At 38.6% G+C, this 20,151-nt stretch overlaps 1 protein-coding gene across 2 annotated transcripts in view; it reads right to left on the bottom strand.

Annotated features, from left to right (window-relative positions):
* The window catches only part of ARNT (aryl hydrocarbon receptor nuclear translocator), a 61,532-nt gene that overhangs the window by 9,548 nt on the left and 31,833 nt on the right, over positions 1–20,151 (bottom strand). For both annotated transcript variants that reach the window (XM_059674051.1, XM_059674052.1), the window contains 9 exons: positions 19,600–19,813; positions 17,224–17,437; positions 15,982–16,084; positions 13,433–13,498; positions 12,955–13,040; positions 10,829–10,905; positions 8,804–8,938; positions 6,001–6,075; positions 3,431–3,582 (listed from right to left, as the gene is read on the bottom strand). In XM_059674051.1, the coding sequence (XP_059530034.1) occupies positions 3,431–3,582; positions 6,001–6,075; positions 8,804–8,938; positions 10,829–10,905; positions 12,955–13,040; positions 13,433–13,498; positions 15,982–16,084; positions 17,224–17,437; positions 19,600–19,813 (1,122 nt within the window). The remainder of the gene's footprint in view (positions 1–3,430; positions 3,583–6,000; positions 6,076–8,803; positions 8,939–10,828; positions 10,906–12,954; positions 13,041–13,432; positions 13,499–15,981; positions 16,085–17,223; positions 17,438–19,599; positions 19,814–20,151) is intronic.

Consider the following 20,151-nt stretch of genomic DNA (forward strand, 5'->3'; position numbering starts at 1 on the left):
TCCTGTTGTGTAACCTCAGGCAGAGGCTAAATTAGCACCTCCTTAGATCCAAGAGCCAGTGTACCCAGTTGTCAGAGGGGGACCATCCGGATTACAACTCCTCAGATCCATAAGGGACACACTCAGGGTGCAGACTCAGTGAGCACCAAAACCCCACTGAAGCAAGTCTTGCCCCAGAAGGGTGTCTTCAGCACAGAAGTTCTCCCACTGCAGACACAGCTAATTCTCACAGCCAATTGGCCTGGAGGTCAATTCCTCCCAGTGATCCTACAACAATCAAGGCATAACTACAACAAGACTGTGCACAAAGCCCACAAGGGGGTACACCAAGAGTGTCCACCTCAGGTAACTGGGGAGGCTGAGCCACTGGGCCCTACAGGACACCTAGCACACAAAACCACTCTACCAACACAGGGAAGCATAAAAAATGCGGAGACAAAGAAACAGGTCACAAATGACAGAAATGGAGGAAAGCAAACGACTAGATATAGAGTTCAAGGCCACGTTTATAAGGTTTTTCAAGAATTTTATGGAAACCGCCGATAAATTTAGTGAGACCCTCGATAAATCTAGTGAGACTTTCGAGGATATGAAAAAGGACCAACTAGAAATTAAGCATACACTGACTGAAATAAAGAATAATATACAGAGATCCAACAGCAGACAAGAAGATCCCAAGAATCAAGTCAAAGATTTGAAATACAAAGAAACAAAAAAGACCCAACCGAAAAAGAAAAAAGAAAAAAGATTCCAAAAATATGAAGATAGTGTAAGGAGCCTCTGGGACAGCTTCAAGCGTACCAACATCAGAATTATAGGGGTACTAGAAGAAGAGAGAGGGCAAGATATTGAAAACCTATTTGAAGAAATAATGACAGAAAACTTCCCCTACCTGGTCAAAGAAATAGACTTACATGTCCAGGAAGCGCAGAGAACCCCAAACAAAAGGAATCCAAAGAGGACCACACCAAGACACATCATAATTAAAATGCCAAGAGCAAACGACAAAGAGAGAATCTTAAAAGCAGCAAGAGAAAGACAGTCAGTTACCTACAAGGGAGTATTCATACGGCTGTCAGCTGATTTCTCAACAGAAACCATGCAAGCCAGAAGGGAGTGGCAAGAAATATTCAAAGTGATGAATGCCAAGAACCTACAACCAAGATTACTTTATCCAGCAAAGCTATCATTCAGAATAGAAGGTCAGATAAAGAGCTTCACAGATAAGAAAACGCTAAAGGAGTTCATCACCACCAAACCAGCATTATATGAAATGCTGAAAGGTATTCTTTAAGAAGAGGAAGAAGAAAAAGGAACTCTTACCATTTGCCACAGCATGGATGGAACTGGAGAGCGGATAAATACCACATGATCTCACTCATTTGTGGAATATAATGAACAACATAAACTGATGAACAAGGACTGATCCAGAGACGGAGAGGCATTGATTGGACTGTCGGGTCTTGGAGGGAAGGTAGGGGAGAGTAGGGGTAAGGGGGAAAGATCAACCAAAGGACTTATATGCAAGCATATAGGCCTAACCAATGGACACGGACAACGGGGGGGGTGAGGGCATGAGTGGGGGGTGAGGGGGTAGAGGGTAACGTGGGGATAAGGACACATATGTAATATCTTAATCAATAAAATATATATTAAAAAGAAGAAGAAAAAAAACCCTACAATGACCACAAACATATGTACCTGAGTCCTAAGTTAATAAAAATTTCTAACTCAATCCATTATACTAAGTTAAGAGAGAATTAAACTTTACACGCCCTAATAATTGAATTGGAGAATACAGACTCAATGTCATCACCAGGTGCTAGTCATACTGCTAATTATTTATAAAATCAGATCTTCAAGAGGTGATTCAAAGCCAATTCTACATAGAGAGACTAAATGAAAAAGAACTTTACACCTGCTAGGATAGGTATAATAAAAAAGGACAGCAAGAATGTGGAGAAACTGTAATCCTCATACATTGCTGACAGGAACATAAAATGGGAGAGCAGCTCTGGAAAACAGTTGGACAGTTCCTCAAAAGATTGAACATAGAGTTACCAAATGACCCAGCAATTCCACTCCTAGGTATATATCCATGAGAATAAAAACATACCCACACAACCCTAACTGGTTTGGCTCAGTGGATAGAGTGTCAGCCTATAGACTGAAGGGTCCCAGGTTTGATTCCCATTAAGGACATGTACCCTGGTTGCAGGCACATCCCCAGTGGGGGGTGTGCAGGAGGCAGCTGATCGATGTTTCTCTCTCACTGATGTTTCTAACTCTCTATCCCTCTCCCTTCCTCTGTAAAAAAATCAGTAAAATATATTTTTTAAAAAACCAAAACAAAAAACATACCCACACAAAAACTAGTACACAAATGTTCGTAGCAGTATTCTTAATAGCCAAAAAAGTGGAAACAACTCAATGTCCATCAACCAATGAATGAATAAACAAAATGTGGGATATCCATACAAAAGAATTTTATTTGGCAATAAAAAGAAATGAAGTACTGATACATGCTATAACATGGATGACCTTAAAATATTATAGTAAGTGAAAGAGGCTAGTCACAAAGGAACCACATATTGTATGATTCCATTTATATGAACTGTCAAGCTAGAATAGGTAAATTTATGGAGACAGAGTAGATTAGTTGCACAGGACTTGGAGGGGTGACTTAAATACAGGATTTCTTTTAGGATAGATGACATTAGATTGTGGTAATAGTTGCACAATCATGTGACATACTTTAAAAATATGTATACTTTAAATAAGTGAACTGTATAGTATGTGAAATCCATCTCAATAAAATTGTTTTTTGTGTGTGTATATTTAACAAAGAAGGAAGGCTCAAACAGGAAGAAATCAAGGAATAAAGGAGAACAGAGGCTAACAAAAGAGTGATGGAGCCATGCTCTAAAGCAAACTATGGTCCCTGGGGCAAATGCAGTCCATTGCATCTCTGGAAATAAAAGTTCGTTGGAAGATAGATATCTTTGCTCATTTTATTCGTCTAGGACTATTTTTATGCTATAATAACAGAGTAGTTGCAATAGCAACTGTATGCCCCACAAAGCCTTTAAAATATTTACTATCTGGCTTTTTATAGAAAGAGTCTTCAGATATCTGCTGTAGAGAAAAATTCTGCCAGACTAGAGCAATAAAATCGTGTATACAACAAAATCCTTTCTAGAGAGGGTTGAAACAAAATGGAAATACAAACCTTTCACATCTCAGAACCTCGTCTCTAATCTATTGTTTATTAAAATCTTACTCTACTGGATGAACTACCCAAATTGTAAGAATTGGAAGATGAGGAACTTCAAACTAATGCTATTTACTACTAGAAGGTAGAAGAGAAGGAGGTAAGCAGATTTGGCCCAGGAGGAATCCCAACATTCAAAAAGGCCTTTACGGTACATACTTCACATTGGTGTTGGTACAGATGATGTACTCAATTTCATCTGAGTAAGGGTTCTGGAAAGTAAAGGAGCTGGTTCTCATCCAGAGCCACTCTCTGTTCTTAGACCGGAACCGGAACATGACAGACAGCACCTGGCCTTTTAATTTCACCACCTGAAAAAGTTTTCATGCTATCAGTGAAACTCACAAAAATTATCCTTAGAAAATTAAAAAATAAAATTCCCATATAACCCTAAGATTCCTGTGTCACTCTATAACCCTAAGATTCCTGTGTCACTGTCTCTTTCAATGTTACTAATAAAACAGTATGAGGAGTGAAAACTAAGTGACTAAATAATTCAGAGATATATTTATCATATTTCTTCCCAGAATCCCAGAGCTACCTGACCTCTCTAGTCAAAATAAAAAAGGAATAACAACTCTTTCCAGGAAAGACAAGACTATGTTCTCACACTTCCCTTGGAAAGCCCCTTAAAGATAATGCTGATCTAGCTTTACAAGTCTAAACTAGAAATTTATAAGTTTAATAACACTGAATATAGCTTATGCATTGCTCCTTAATCCTAGCTTTCCCCCCAAACCTAAGCAGTTCTGTTCTCACAGCACCCATGAAGGTTTCTATAAATTAAACAAAATTGGTTTTAGTTCTTATTTTGCTTTAGTTTTTCAAAAGAAACTAGTTTTAGATTATTTTAGCTTCTAGTCTAATAGGAAATAACCTTTTGACTCTCATTCTCTAACAATAAAAAAGTATTATTAGCAGTAATATTTATTTTGTAGTTTCTATATGTCAACCACTAGGTTTTGTGCTTTTTCTTTTAAAAAAATCAACATTCACTTAACATGATAAAAAAAAATGTAATGTAAATATTTGCATTTAAACAATAGTAAGTAGCTTTTAAAAGTTAAATGTATTCACTGTATAATATATAAAATGAACATAATTATGTTTGTTCACAAACTAAATACTGGTTCTGAAAACCTGCTTATTGCTGTACATATCTATTCCAATGACATATAAGCCCAGTACTTCAAAATATCTACACTTTAAATTTTTTTTTTTAAGTAAACGGTAACATTTATGTTTTGGCTGATGAATGCGGCAGCAGTATCTGCCGATCTTACAAACTGACTGAAAAATAAGTGTAGAGGAAAATGGGACATACTTAATTTAGCAATAATAAAATAGCACATTTTATTTTATTTTTATTTTTTAAATATATTTTATTGATTTTTTACAGAGAGGAAGGGAGAGAGATAGAGAGTCAGAAACATCGATGAAAGAGAAACATCGATCAGCTGCCTCCTGCACATCTCCCACCGGGGATGTGCCCACAACCCAAGTACATGCCCCTGACCGGAATCGAACCCGCCCCTCAGTCCGCAGGCCGGCGCTCTATCCACTGAGCCAAACCGGTTTCGGCGGGGACATTTTAAATATATGTCTAAAACTTTTACAAATCAAGTGCGAAACAAAGCACTGAAATAATCAAAATGAGGAAAATAAAGAAAAGGAAGCTTCATTGGAAATAATAACTAAATTAATGCACTGAGGAAAAAAAATGTCCATCTAGATTTAAGAAACATCAAAATCTGGAAAGCAGTAACTAAGTAAGCAGCTGAAGACTGCCCATTAAAAAGCACTTTTACTTATATACTCTAAAATCATATCAACAACTGATGTCAGAATAATAACCTTGAGAATATGGGATGTATATATGGGCCATTAAAGCTATCTTGAAATAAACATTTTCCAGAAGTGATAAAATGATACTCTGTGGCCAAAAACATCAGAATGATAAATTTCATGGATTTAAAATATACTGTACAGTATGTTCTCACACTACTGAAGGTTTGTATCTTTAGCTTTGAATAATTTCCACACAAGTCAGACTAGGTTTTGAGACTATACATGGAATGTGATCCTTCTGTAAGCTGCAGCCGAGTGGATGGAACTGGTAATGCTGAGTACTTGGGAGACAGGCTTTTCACTGCCAATGTCTGATTTCCTCCAGAAGCTGGGTTATGTGCTTTACTGCATTATCTTATTTCATCTTCCCAACAACCCTCCAAATTTAAATACTATTATCATACCTATTGTATCAATGAGGACACTACTGCGGCATAAAGAGAAAAATTAACTAGTCTGGTATAAAGTAAGAACTACCTTATTCACCAGATATTTTCAGGATATAGGGCCTGAAAATTACAATTAAAGAGTCAGCTTACAATTAAGAGTTAACTATATAAGAACTATAAAATGAATTTTTCTAATACTATCCACAGTTCAGTAAAGCATAGAGTATTTTACATACTTTAAAGAGATGCAGCTAGTTAGATTCAAGACAGTTAGTAGCCAAAACCAAACTAAAATACCTTGGACATTATTCACAGTTTCAAAGATTGGTCTTTTTTTGTCCCTTAAAAATACAGGTTAAGTACTACAGAATGTAAAACTGTAGTGCCTATCACAATACTCAATTAATCTGTAGTCAATAAATACTTGTGGAATGAATGTGATAAAAGATTATTAAAACTATTACTCAAGTCCAAACCAGGAAAAAAAGTTACCTGTTGGAAGCTGTCTCTTAAAAGCTGCTGGTCTTCAGGATGACAGAATTCTACAATATTCTTTCCTAAAAGTTCCTAAAAGGGAAAAAGAAGAGTAAGATCAACACTTTTATGAGCATCTAACTTTCCTGGTCCATTACAGGGGGGTTGGATTTTATTTCTCCTGTTTTTATCCTAGGATTATAGATAAGTGTGGAAAGGGAAAAAGAAAAAAGAAAAGATGGAATCTGCTAAACTGGCCTCTGGAGCATTTCCCTTTCAGAGCATTGTATGTTTATTATAATTACATTTTTTATAGATTTGAGGTTATAATTTACATATATAATTCATTCATTCTTAGTGTACAATTTGATAACTTACAGTACATTTGTACAGCTGTGCAACCATTACCACAGTTTAGTTTTAGAACATGTCCATTGCCCCAAAAGTTCCCTTTTGCCTTTTTATGGTCAATCTCTACTCCCAATTTCCTAGCCAACCATTAATCTACTTTCTACTATTTTAATTTTGCCTTTTCTAGAGATTTCATATACAATATAGGTAGGCAATCTTTTGTGTCTGGCTTCTTTCATTGAACATAGTTTTAAAGTTCATCTATGTTACTACAATAATATATTCCTTTTTATTGCTCAGCAGCATTCTCACAGTTTGAGAATCCATTGCTAGTTAATGGATATTTAAATTGTTTCACTTTTTGGCTATTATGAAAAATAAAGCTATGAATATCTGTGTATAAATCAGTGTGAAAAAATTTTTCATTTCTCTTGGGTAAATACTAGTAGAATTGCTGGGTTATGAGATAAGTGTATGTTTAACTTTTTAAGAAACTGCCAAAATGTTTTTCCAAAGTGGCTTTACCATTTTACATGTCTGCCAACAATGTATGATGGTTCCAGTTTCTCCACATTCTTGCCAATACTTTTTAAAAAACTTTTAATTAAATTTCTTAAATGAGGTAATACGGAGAATACTTCCTAATTACAGTTATTCTAGTGGGCATGCAGTGGTATCTCACTGTAGTATTAATTTGCACTTAACTAATGACTGATGATGATGAATATCTTTTTACATGGCATTTACATTACTTCTTTAATGAAATGTACATTGAAATTACTGGCTGTCTTAATGAGTTATAAGATTTCTTCATTTTTATTTTTATTGATTAAGGCATTACATATGTGTCCTTATCCTCCCATTGCCCCCCACCCCACTCCCATTCATGCCCTCCACCACCACCCTCCCCGGTGTCTGTGTCCATTGGTTATGTTTATATGCATACAAATCCTTTGGTTGACCTCTAAAGGTTTCTTTTTTAATATATTTTATTGATTTTTTACAGAGAAGAAGGGAGAGGGAAAGGAGAGTTAGAAACATCGATGAGAGAGAAACATCAATCAGCTGCCTCCTGCACACTCCCCACTGGGTATGTGCCCGCAACCAAGGTACATGCCCTTGACCGGAATCGAACCTGGGACCCTTGAGTCTGCAGGCCAACGCTCTATCCACTGAGCCAAACCGGTTAGGGCTAAAGATTTCTTTATATAGTCTGGATACAAATCTTTTTTCAGACATATAATTTGCAAAATTGTCTCCCAGTTTTTGGCTGGTCTTTTCATTTTCTTTTTTTATTGGTTTTAGAGAAAGAGAGGAGGGGTGGGAGAGGAAGACAGAGAGAGAGACAGAGAGAGACAGAGAGAGAGAGGGAGAGAGAGAGAGAGAGAGAGAGAGAGAGAGAGAGAGAGAGAGAGAGAGACAGACATTGATTTGTTATTCCACTTATTTATGCATTCATTGACTGATTCCTGTATGTGCCCTGACCGGGGATCAAACCAGTAACCTTGGCATATCAGGACAAAGCTACAACCAACTAAGCTACCCAGCCAGGGCCTTTAATTTCTTAATGATGTCCTTTAGACATTTAGAGGGCAAATTTTAAATATGATGAGGGCAAATTTATCAATTTCTTTTATAAATCATGCTTTTAGTGTCATATAAGAATCTTGTCCAACTCAAGATTCAAAGATTTTCTACTTTCTTCGAAAAAATTCTGTAAGAGTCTGTTTTGTGTGTGTTTTTTGCTTATGGATATCCAATTGACTCATTACTATTTGTTTAAAGATTTCTTTTCCCCACTGAATTTTCTTAGCATCTTTGTTGAAAATTAGTTGACCATGTGAGAATAGACTTTATTTTGGTCTCCTGATCTATGTACCTATCCTTATACTAATACCATACTGTCTTGATAACAATGGCTTTATAATAGTTGTTAAATCCGGTAGTATAAATCCTTTGACTTTGTTCTTCTTTTTTAAAACCGCCTTTACACCAAGCTCTTCACACAGCCATAGCCAGAACTGCTTCCTAGCCACTAGAGTTTTGAATGTTTATATAATGACTTACTTAACTGAGGCATAGTTACCTGGCATGCTGAATGATAAATCTAAATAAAATCATAATAACTTGTGGGTTACTATTCATCTACGTGATTAGATGAGTTACCAAAAGGTGGCCATAGCATAACTAATTAAAATTATTACTTTTACACCAATATCTGCGTTAACATCATTAACAAAAATGTATATAGCTGGACCTGCTGCTCCCACCTGGCTTCCATATTTCTCTAGACCGAATGATAACTGTGATAAGAAGCTGAGAATAAATTTAGCTGACAGAATAAAGTTAGCTCTGAGCTAGGGGCCGATATGTTTGGCTATCTCTGGAATTACATCACTGAGTAATCTCAAGGAAGCCAAGGGGAAACAAGAGGCCAAGTATCAGTGGTGTAACAGCTCCAGCTCCTCACCTGTGGTTGGTAGCCAACAGTAGCCACACAGCGGTGATCCACAAAAGTGAAGATTCCCTCGATGTTGTGTCGAGAGATAAACTCTGTTGGCTGACAAACATTACTCATGTCTGTGCAGTTGGGAGAACTAGTCACCTGAAAGTAAAAAGACAAAGTGAGATAAAATAGCACAATTTCTCCACAGATGTATCTCCTACCACCTCATGGTCATTTACATAGACATGAAGCACCGAGTTTTAGGAATTCAAAACTTTCACACCTCATCCAGGAAGGAAAAAATGATAATGATAATCACAATCAGAGAGGACATTAGCCCTACTCATATATATATATATATACACACACACACACACACACACACACACACACACACACACACACACACACACTAGGGGCCCAGTGCACGAAATTCGTGCACTGGGTGTGTGTGGGGAGGGGAGTGTCCCTCAGCCCAGCCTGCCCCCTCTCACATACTGGGAGCCCTCAGGCGTTGACCCCCATCACCCTCCAATTGCAGGATCGGCCCCTTGCCCAGGCCTGACGCCTCCGCCAGAGGCATACACCCCCATCACCCTCCGATCGCCTGATCGGCCCCTTGCCCAGGCCTGACGCCTCCGTCAGAGGTGTCAGGCTTGGACAGGGGACCCCCATCTCCCCCTGATCACTGGCTCTGGCCCCCGCCCAGGCCTGAGGCCTCTGGCCCAGGAATCATGCCTGGGCAGGGGACCCCCATCTCCCTCTGATCGCTTGCTCCACCCCCCGCCCAAGCCTGACGCCTCTGACCCAGGCTTCAGGCCTGGGCAAGGGGACCATCATATCCCCCCCAATCCCCGGCTCCGCCCCCCACCCAGGCCTGATGCCTCGGCCAGAGGAGTTGACCCTCATCACCCTCCGATCACCAATCACCGGATCGGCCCCTTGACCAGGCCTGAGGCCTCCAGCAGAGGTGTCAGGCCTGGGCAGGGGACCCCCAGCTCCCCGCGGTTGCAGGCTCCGCCCCTGCCCAGGCCTAACGCCTCTGGCTGAGGCGTCCGGCCCGGGCAGCGGGGACCCACAGCTACAGCGGCCCCGCGATCGTGGGCTCCGCTTTAGGCCCAGGCAAGGGACCCCTAGCTCCTGGGACTGCCAGCTTCGACCGTGCCCAGCTCCCATCGCTGGCTCCACCCCTACTTCCTGCTATCACTGGCCAGGGCAGCAAAGGCGCCTGATTCTCCGATCATGGCTGGGGGGCAGGGCAAAGGCGGCCCCAGGGCCGCCTTTGCCCTGCCCCCCAGCTCTTAGCTCCCCCCTCGGTTTCCAATCACTGTCAGTGGCAGGGGGCTTCTTCCTGCTTTCCCTTTCGCCTCCCTGCATTGTGCCTACATATGCAAATTAACCGCCATCTTGTTGGCAGTTAACTGCCAATCTTAGTTGGCAGTTAACTGCCAATCATAGTTGGCAGTTAATTTGCATATAGCCCTGATTAGCCAATGAAAAGGGTATCGTCGTACACCAATTACCATTTTTCTCTTTTATTAGATAGGATACTCTTTAACAACTTTGTAAAGAAAAATTCATTCAACCCAAAACCCTCTTACCTTCACTTAGTTAGCCTGTGTTCATTATTCAGACTGGGAAATTATAGTCCCAAATAACCAAGAAACTTATCTATTTTTATGAGAAGAATCAAAATAATTTCACTTCTCTCTTGTTAGTCACGCAATAATAAAATTTTTAAAATCTCTCTCTCTTTTTTTGTATACAGGCAAAAGAAATTAGTGGAAAATAGAAAATTCAGCATTGTAAAGCTGAATATATGAAAAATAAGGGGAAAAGCTCTCCCTTCCTCTCTCATCCTCTTCAGCTTCCGTTAAATCCAAGAGGAGCAATATTAACTATGAATGCCATATTTCTACAAATACGTAGAATTTTATGGAACTGTTCATTTGTATTCAGAGAGTAAAAGAAAAATAACATGAACAAGTCCTGAAAGAGATTTTTTCTCATTGAAAAGAGATAATATAGATATGGAAAATTCATACTTGCCTGCAATCTGCCAATGGCCACTAAGCAAAACTTGCTTCCCTGGCCAGCCTCTGGGTCATCATCTGGGAGGGAGACACCTTTAGGAAGGAAGTTAAAAGATTTAATAGGGATCTCAAACTCAACTGCCTTCAAAGTCAGATAGGTAAAGATTTACAATTCATGTAGGTGTAAAACAATAGAGTGCCAAAAGATAAGATAAAGGTACTCATAAATACAGAAAAGAAACTGATGGCTGAGATGGAGGGATAAGCAAAAAAGGTGAAGGGGATTAAGAGGTACAAATTCCACCCAGCTGGTGTGGCTCAATGGTTGAGCGTCAACCCATGAACCAAGGGGACACCAGTTGATTCCCAGTCAGGGAACATACCTGGGTTTTGGGCTTGATCCCCAGTAGGGGACATGGAGGAGGCAGCCAAGTGATGTCCCTCTCTCATTGATGTTTCTATCTATTTATCTATCTACCTATCCCTCTCCCTTCCTCTCTAAAATAATCAATAAAAACATTTTAAAAAATGCCAAACCGGTTTGGCTCAGTGGATAGAGCGTCAGCCTGCGGACTCAAGGGTCCCAGGTTCGATTCCGGTAGGGGGCATGTATCTTGGTTGCGGGCACATCCCCAGTGGGGGGTGTGCAGGAGGCAGCTGGTCGATGTTTCTCTCTCATCGATGTTTCTAACTCTCTATCCCTCTCCCTTCCTCTTTGTGAAAAATTAATAAAATATATATTACAAAAAAAAGAATAAAGGGCCCTAGCCAGGTGGCTTGGTTGGAGTATCATCCCATAGACCAAAAGGTCTTTCTCTTACATTGATGTTTCTCTCTCGCTCTCTCCCCCTCCCTCCCTTCCTCTCTCTCTCTGAAAATCAATTTTAAAAAATAACATATCCTCAGGTGAGGATTTTTAAAAGAAGAATAAAGGTAAACAATTATGTAGAATTTACCATATATGCCAGGTACTGTTTTAAGTATATATATATGTATGTATCTATAATAATAAAAGCATAATATGCTAATTAGACTGGACAGCCAAACGACCTTCCAGACAAAGCTGCGGCTGTGAGGGCCAAGCCCTGTGCATGAATTTCGTGCATCGGGCCTCTAAAATACAGATGAGAAAATACAGATGAGAAAACTGAGGTATTTTTTTTTTTACAAAGGTCAAACAATTTACTCAAGGTTATACTGCCGGAGTCAAACCCAGGTTTTTCCAAATCTAAAGTTTAATCTCTTACCAAAATATACTACCTTGCTTCTTTTCTCTTAGTTTCTGTCTCCCTACAACATCCACTTCCAAATTATACTCATCCAACAAGGAAGTAATAAAGTTGCTAAGATATGGAAATTCTGAAAAGCTAGTTTAAAAGGCTGGTCTCTATATCCCAACCACCTTTCTCACATTCCCTGTTTGACATCAAGTTCTAGTAAAACTAATCTGCTCACATCCTGATTTAAAGCCTTAACAAAAACTACTCTTTTTATAAGTCAATACAATCAAGCCACTTCCCTTCTCCCTCAAAATCTTGCTCCTACTTCATTCATTCATTCATTCATTCATTCATTCATTTCCTCGCCTGAACATATGTTTTTATTGATTTTGGAGAGAGAGAGATGGGGAGGAGGGGAGGGAAACATCAATCGGCTGCCTCCTGTACATGCCCTGACTGGGGATCAAACCTGCAACCCACTTATGTGCCCAGTTAAGAAATCAAATCTGAAATTTTTTCATGTATGAAATGATGCTCCAACTAATTGAGCCACCCAGGGAAAAATCTTGCTCCTAATTTAGAAAGCTTTCCCAAATTAACTGTATTCAAGGCCAATTTATTTTTAAACACAAATACTTAGAACTTAGGTATTTAGTATACATTATTATGAATTTGCACATTTAAAAACTACATTCTGTGAGAGAGCCAACATTGAGCCATTTTCAAGTCTATGTAATCATCTCATCAATTGGAATATAAATCCTTAAGGGGGGAAGGGAAAGAGACTACTTTTCTTTCCTATTTTCTTAGTTTATACCAAAGTACATTTCATACCCGAGGGATATGGTAAATATTAGCTAACTTTCTTGAACTCTGAGGAACCTGCTGCATGAAGAGAGAAGCCACTATCCAACTTTCCTACCTGCTGGGGGCCAGGCCTTGATGTAGCCTGTGCAGTGGACCACCACGAAGTGAGGTTCCCCATCCTTTACAGAGCCAAGTCCATTCCTGGAAGAGTTAGAGATGTGAGGAGAAAACTCTACCCAGTAACACTGAAAAGATAACAGTGATTTAGAACCTTTAACTTTAGACTCTTAAATGTTTAGAAAACAGGATAACTGTATTTGGATATTTCCCTCCCCAAAGTGACCATCATATTGCTGCTGACCCTTGCCAAAGTCAAGCAACTTAAAGGTACTATAGCAGAAAAAAGTAGATAAAGTGGCAGGGCAACTTCCTTAAACACGATAATCAAAAGCTTTAAAAATTTAGGGAAACACTGCCAGAAAGTGAGGGATTAGGATGAGGGCTGCTGAAGGAAGTACTACAGTAAGATAGTTGAAGTGATGACTCTACAGGTACTGGGCCATCCCTTTGGTTTTAACTGCTTAGAATCTCACCTGCATCTGTTCCTCACAAAGCACAGTCTATTCATGGAAACTGGGTCCACAGAGCTACTGCCACACCTATTTCAAAGAACAGATAAATTAAAAGCAATTAGCTGCACTATCAAAGACTTTGTCATCCATTAACAGCCAGATAATAGGTTCTGGATACAACCAGATACAGAAAACTGAACAATGCTCCTAACAAGGAAGCGTGAAGAAGTCAGGTATATTTCCAAAACTTGTAACCGTCCTAAAATTTGAAGTCGAGCCGAAACCGGTTTGGCTCAGTGGATAGAGCGTCGGCCTGCGGACTGAAGGGTCCCAGGTTCGATTCCGGTCAAGGGCATGTGCCTGGGTTGCGGGCACATCCCCAGTGGGGGATGTGCAGGAGGCGGCTGGTCGATGTTTCTCTCTCATCGATGTTTCTGACTCTCTGTCTCTCTCCCTTCCTCTCTGTGAAAAATCAATAAAATATATTTAAAAAAAAAATTTGAAGTCGAAATTTTCTGCATGTTTTTCAAATGCAGAAATTCTCTACATCAGTGGTCAGTATACTATCTCGATAAAGGACCATATAGTACAGTGGTTCTCAACCTCCCTAATGCCGCAACCCTTTAATACAGTTCCTCATGTTGTAGTGACCCTCAACCATAAAATTATTTTCGTTGCTACTTCATAAATGTAGTTTTGCTACTGTTATGAGTCGTAATGTAAATATCTGATATGCAGGATGTATTTTCATTGTTACAAATTGAACATAATTAAAGCATTGTGATTAATCACAAAAACAATATGTAATTACATATGTGTTTTCTGATGGTCTTAGGCAATGCCTGTGAAAGGGTCGTTCGACCCCTAAAGGAGTCACGACCCACAGGTTGAGAAATGCTGACATAGTAGATATTTTCAGCTTTGTGGGCCATATAATCTGTTGCAACTAGTCAACTCTGCCATTATAGCATGAAAGCAACCACAGACATGTAAACAAACGGGCATGGCGTTGTTCCAATAAAGGTTTATTTACAAATAAAGAGTTGTGGAGCCTGGCCGGCGTGGCTCAGTGGTTGAGCATCAACCTGTGAACCAGGAGGTCATGGTTCATTTCCCAGTCAGGTCACATGCCCAGGTTGCAGGCTTGATCCTCGGTAGGGTGTGTGCAGGAGGCAGCCAATCAATGATTCTCATCATTGATGTTTCTCTCTCTTCTTCTCCCTTCCTCTCTGAAATAAATAAAAATTTAAAAAAAAAAGTTGTGGGCCAGTTTGCTCAGTGGATAGAGCATTGGCCTGCGGACCAAAGGGTTCTGGGTTCGATTCCGGTCAAGGGCACGTGTAAGAGGCAACCAATTGATGTGCTTCTCTCACATCGATGTTTCTCTCTGGCTTTCCCTCTCTCTTCCACTCTCTCTAAAAAGAAATCAATGGAAAAATATCCTTGGGTGAGGATTAACAAAACAAAAAAAGAGTTGTGGTTTGCTGACTCTATACCACAACCTTATCTGTTTGCTGCATTTCCTTATTATTTATCTTGCTCCTGCCTATGTCTTTCCACTAGCCATGTCCACACATTGGAACACTCTTTCCCATCCTCTCTACTTTGCTTCTCTTATTTCAAATAATAGATAAAACTTACATAGAATATGTGCCATGTACTATTCTAAGCACCTTTATATATATTTATTCATCTAATTCTCATAACAACTTTATGAAGTTGATGTTAATATAACTCCCAATATTAGATGATAAAATCAAAACACAAAGCAATAATTTAATCTGCTCAGGATCTCAGAAGATAGTGAGTGGCAAATCCAGTAGTCTGGATCTGAAGCCACTTTAACCAGAGCCATAATTCAGTTTTGCAACTTTCATAGGAATCCTTTCTTAACATTCTACTCATCTATTCTCAGAACAAAGTAGTCAATTTCTATTATACAACCTGGAATTATTTTGTGACTTTAAGGGATCTTTTCTACCTATGTAGAAAGTACCACCATCATTTTCTTCAGAATCCTAAAATGTACAGTATAAAATTTATAAACACTAAATATTAACTAAAGGACATAAAAAAGTCTCAAATTTCTAAAGAAAAACAAAAAACCACACACACACACACACACACACAAACAAACAAACAAACAAACAGCAGAAATTATCTGAATGGTCTGAATATATGGATGTTGTCTCATGATGTACTGAGAAAAAAAATAGGTTCTGGAGTTTAAAATAAAATCCTGTATCAGACATCATGCAATCCTGGGAATTAATTTCTTTGAGTCTGTTTTTTTTTCCCCTCAGAAAAATAGTAACCATAAATCCTACCCTAAAGGATAGTTGTGGGAAATGAGATGACAAACATAAGCACCTATCATAATGTCTGGCACAGGAGGGACTTACTTCCCTTATCCGACACTTTATTGTATGTTACCACCCATGTGGGTCCTGAGAGTTAAATTTAATCCAACTGAAGCTCGGATTGAAGAGTTTAACTCTTCTAACCAGAAATCAAACCCTCAGCTCTTAATTTTCTCTATCTCAAATCACAATCTTCAGCTTGACTCTCACCTCATACGGCAAATAAATGATCTCCTTGAGCCCATGCACATCCTCATAGAAGACTGTTGACCTTCCTTTTTCACTGTTCCAGTCTTTAGGTCAAGGATACGCCCTGAGAAAGAATATGAAGAGTAGGCTGGAGTGCATTCTTGTATTTGAGGAAGAGTGGAAGAGACAGTGAAGGCAATGATAGTAAGTAACCTAATCATGGCCTCCAATCTTCTTGCTTATAACAGACTGGGGCCAAGGAGGGGATGGATTTTTTAAGCCTAAAATACCTCAATTCCCATCAATAAATCTTACTCTTAAGTTCAAAGGTAGCACTGGAAATAACCTTGTTCAAGGAAAGGTAGGAGTGGAGAGTAGTGTTGGCAAGCAAGAGACAAAGCTATATTCTTGGATCTAATTATTTTTATATATATGCATGCACACACAGATGCACGCACACACAGTAAATATCATTGGTTTAAAAACAATTTTATAAGCAATAGAAGCATGTATCTATGTCAAGCTAAAATTGTTCCTCCTTTTATCATACAGAAAACAACTGGCAACTTTTGGGAGGAGAAATAGCAAAATGAAATCCATTAAAAACATAAAAGAGGGGGAAACTAAATACTAACATTAATATAATCAAAATGGTCTTATTTTAATTACTAGCTTTGATCTGCTTCCACTTTAAAATTTTTTCCAGAGTTGCTTAGAAACAGATGTGACTTGTTTCCTTTAGCAAAACTCTGGCAAAAAGACTGAAGAGCATTAAAATGGAGGTGGGGAGGGATCAAACCAAAAAAGACAGAAAAATAGTACAAATACAAAAAGAACAAAACCTTATACCCTGGCTGATAACTCCCCTCTAAAATAAAAATTTATTATCATAGAATCCAGTACAAAGCCAAGAACAATGGAGTAGAAAAAATACCAGGTAATTACCCATACAAATGAGACAGAAATATGGATCACTTAATTCTTTCAGAATGGAAAAAAGTTTATTGGAGTTTTTATTTTCACTGTTTTATTTACACTAATATTAAGATTAGACTTTTAAAAGCATTGCCACTCATGAAAGTTTCTAAGGATGAGCTAGCTATAAAATATATTTTCTGCATGTGAATAAAAAGAACTGATTATATTCATTAAAGGAGAAAATTCTGGAAGCCCTGCCAAATTCAAAGAACAAACTTAAGAGCTAAAACACTTCTGAGAAAGAAAAGAAAGGATTTTCATTCATGTCCATCTAGTATCTCATACCTGTCAGGGCGTTTTCTGAAGTGGAAAGCTGTTCACGAAGTTTATCCACATCATCTGGGTGCACCTGATCATAGAGTGTGCTGCCAAACCATTCAGACTGTGGCTGGTTCAAAACAGGGGTCACTGAGTCAGATACATATACCACCCGGCCTGTCTCACATGATACAATAAACAGAAAGCCATCTGCTGCCTCCAAGATCAAATGTTTCAGTTCCTGTCCAAGAAAGAGAAATAAAAATTAATATTGAACTCTGAGAAAATAATAATTATTATTCATGGCAAGAAGACACTTCCAGCCATAAGTATCTCTCCATAAGTAATTGTTGGCTCCCGCCTCATCCACACCCACAACTTTGCACCCTAAATGTAACTATCTTCATTGACATGATGTTTTTTCCCCAATAGATATTTCCTCAATGTGCTAAGTCACTATCCACCCTTAACCTTTTTACCTCAGGACTAAAGATGGGAAATAAAGAGACTTATCACTAACAGTTCTTTATCTCACCCTCTCTGGTCTCTTTTTAAGATCTTTCTCTATAAATTTTCCTATTTTTTCTCTTTTGCCCCTCAGATCTATAAATATGATAAACTTTTCTAATTCTACACAAATCTTCTGTCAACTTTGCCTGACTCATCTCTTTTTCAGTGCCAAGATTATATACCAAGAATAATGTTACATTCACTAGCTCAAATCTCTTATCTTTCATTCCACAATTCCACTGCAATCTTCACTCTAAACCATAGCATTTATATTTTTTCAGGAGGTTACTAATTGCCAAGTCACATCCTCTTAATTGCTAATCCAAGTCCCCTTTCCTGGCTCTTTATCATTTTACTCAATCTCTCTGCAGAATCTGACAATGCTGTCCATTCTATCCTTCAAATTTCATTTCCCCCTGGTTTCTATGACATCATACTCCAACCGTTGTTTCCTTTCTAAATATACCTTCTCTCCTTCAAGTCTTAAGTGATGGCTCCCCACTGCCTAAAAATTAAAATCTAAATTTTTTAACATAACTCCTAAATATTCCATCACCAGTTCCCAGCCTACCTTCCTATTACCATCTCCCAAGGCATGTTAAACTACTTGATTTTCTTTGATAACCCAGTCATTCTTACTAGTCTTTGTTCTCACATTGCTCAAGTTACAGTACAGCATTCCCAAAATTTACTACATTATTCCCCTATTCTGTTTTCCATATTTGCACTTCTATAGGACTTATTAATGCACCTTTATTATAGAGCTGATCCTGTGTTTATATTATGATTTATTTATTTACATGTTATTTCCATCAGTGACAATCTCCTATCATTTTTCTATTTTTCACAGCACAAAGCACCTGGTTAGCCCGCAAAAGGTACATAACTGGAGTTCGCTGAATCAATATCTGTATAAGCACAATTAGAACAAACTGATTAACTATTTTGATCTACTTATATATATAATCTGCGCTGTATGTACTTTCAGATAGATCATCTTTTTTGGAAAATTATTATGGCTTTCTTCCAAATCACATTCCTTCCTTTCTTTTAATCCTTTGAGTAAGAGTGGCATTATAGGTCAATTTCTGTCTTCCTTATACTTCCTGGATTTTCCAAAATTTTCTACAGTAACCCTGTGTTATTTTAATAATCAAAATAGAACATGGCTTCCTTACTCTTATTAGTCTTTGCTGACCATCCTCACTCAGGCCTGGTCTTTCTCTTCACTTCAGCAATCCCGTCAGTATATATCTACTGTATCTAGTCCCATATTAATTATTGCTTTTTTTAAAGGTATTTCTTCTCTGTATGCAGTTTCCTATCTTTTTTCACTTATGTATGTATTCTGCCACTCTCATATGCAGACTGAGTTCATGAAAGGCTGAAAATGTTTTTGCCTTCTCAATTCTTTTCATAATGCGTCAAATATAACAGCAAATCACTAAGCAATGACAACTGCCTGTTAGACTCCTTTTATCACTAAAACTGGAAGCTGCTTCAGGTATAAAAAAATAAATGTCTTCCATCTTCTAAAGCCAAGGAAGATGACTGGTTACACAGACATAGTCATCACTCCTCCTGGTGATTCTCCTGTGCTTCTTCTACCTCATAGGCTGTATTTATGAATGAAGTTCTAAAATACTTATAAGCTTGCTAAATAGTTTTCACAAGTTGTCTCTACTTCTCACTGTTCCAACACTAATAAATGTTATAGCCAGGAATCAAAATGGTCCAAATTTTTCCTTAAGAGCTGAATTCTTGTCCTTTAAAAAATCTACAGATTCAGCTCTGCTATGACATCCTCTATTCAGGATTATGGTCATCAACCCCAAAAAGATCAAAACTTTTCAAGAGTTTCTAGAGTCTCTCAGAGTTGTACATCGCAGAGACCTGATCAGTGAGGAAAGACGGCTTGTAGGTGCCATCAGTGGATGTGTTGCCAGTTCCTCGTAAGGACTTCATGTGAGAAACTGCCATGCGTAAGATGGTTAGCTTGTCTGGTTTCCGAGCCAGGGCACTACAGGTGGGTACCATGTCTGACAGTTCTGTGATGTAGGCTGTCATCTTGTTCCGTCGCCGTCGTTCAATTTCACTATGATTTTCCCTGCACAGAAAGAGAGGAGAAGTCCCATGCAGGTGTTCACATCTGAACATTTGGGAGCACGGAGAGTGAAATGAATACCAACTGAGCTGCTGAAGAAATGGGGTATTTAGATTCAGGGCTGCTTAAGTCTCAGAAGTTAGAGTAAGGTTTGCCAACCTTCTCATGCAGAGCAAGCATGGAATAGAAACTAACAAGGGGACAGAGAATAAGCAGATACCAGCAATTCTATTTCCTGGAAATGTCATCTTCTATGTAAATTACCACTCCCTCAGAACAAAACAAAAAAATGTTTTAAGACAAGCCAGTCTTAAATATTTAATAGTTGAAAACATAAAATG

This window comes from Myotis daubentonii, chromosome 18, assembly GCF_963259705.1.
Source record: "Myotis daubentonii chromosome 18, mMyoDau2.1, whole genome shotgun sequence".
Lineage (NCBI taxonomy): Eukaryota > Metazoa > Chordata > Mammalia > Chiroptera > Vespertilionidae > Myotis > Myotis daubentonii.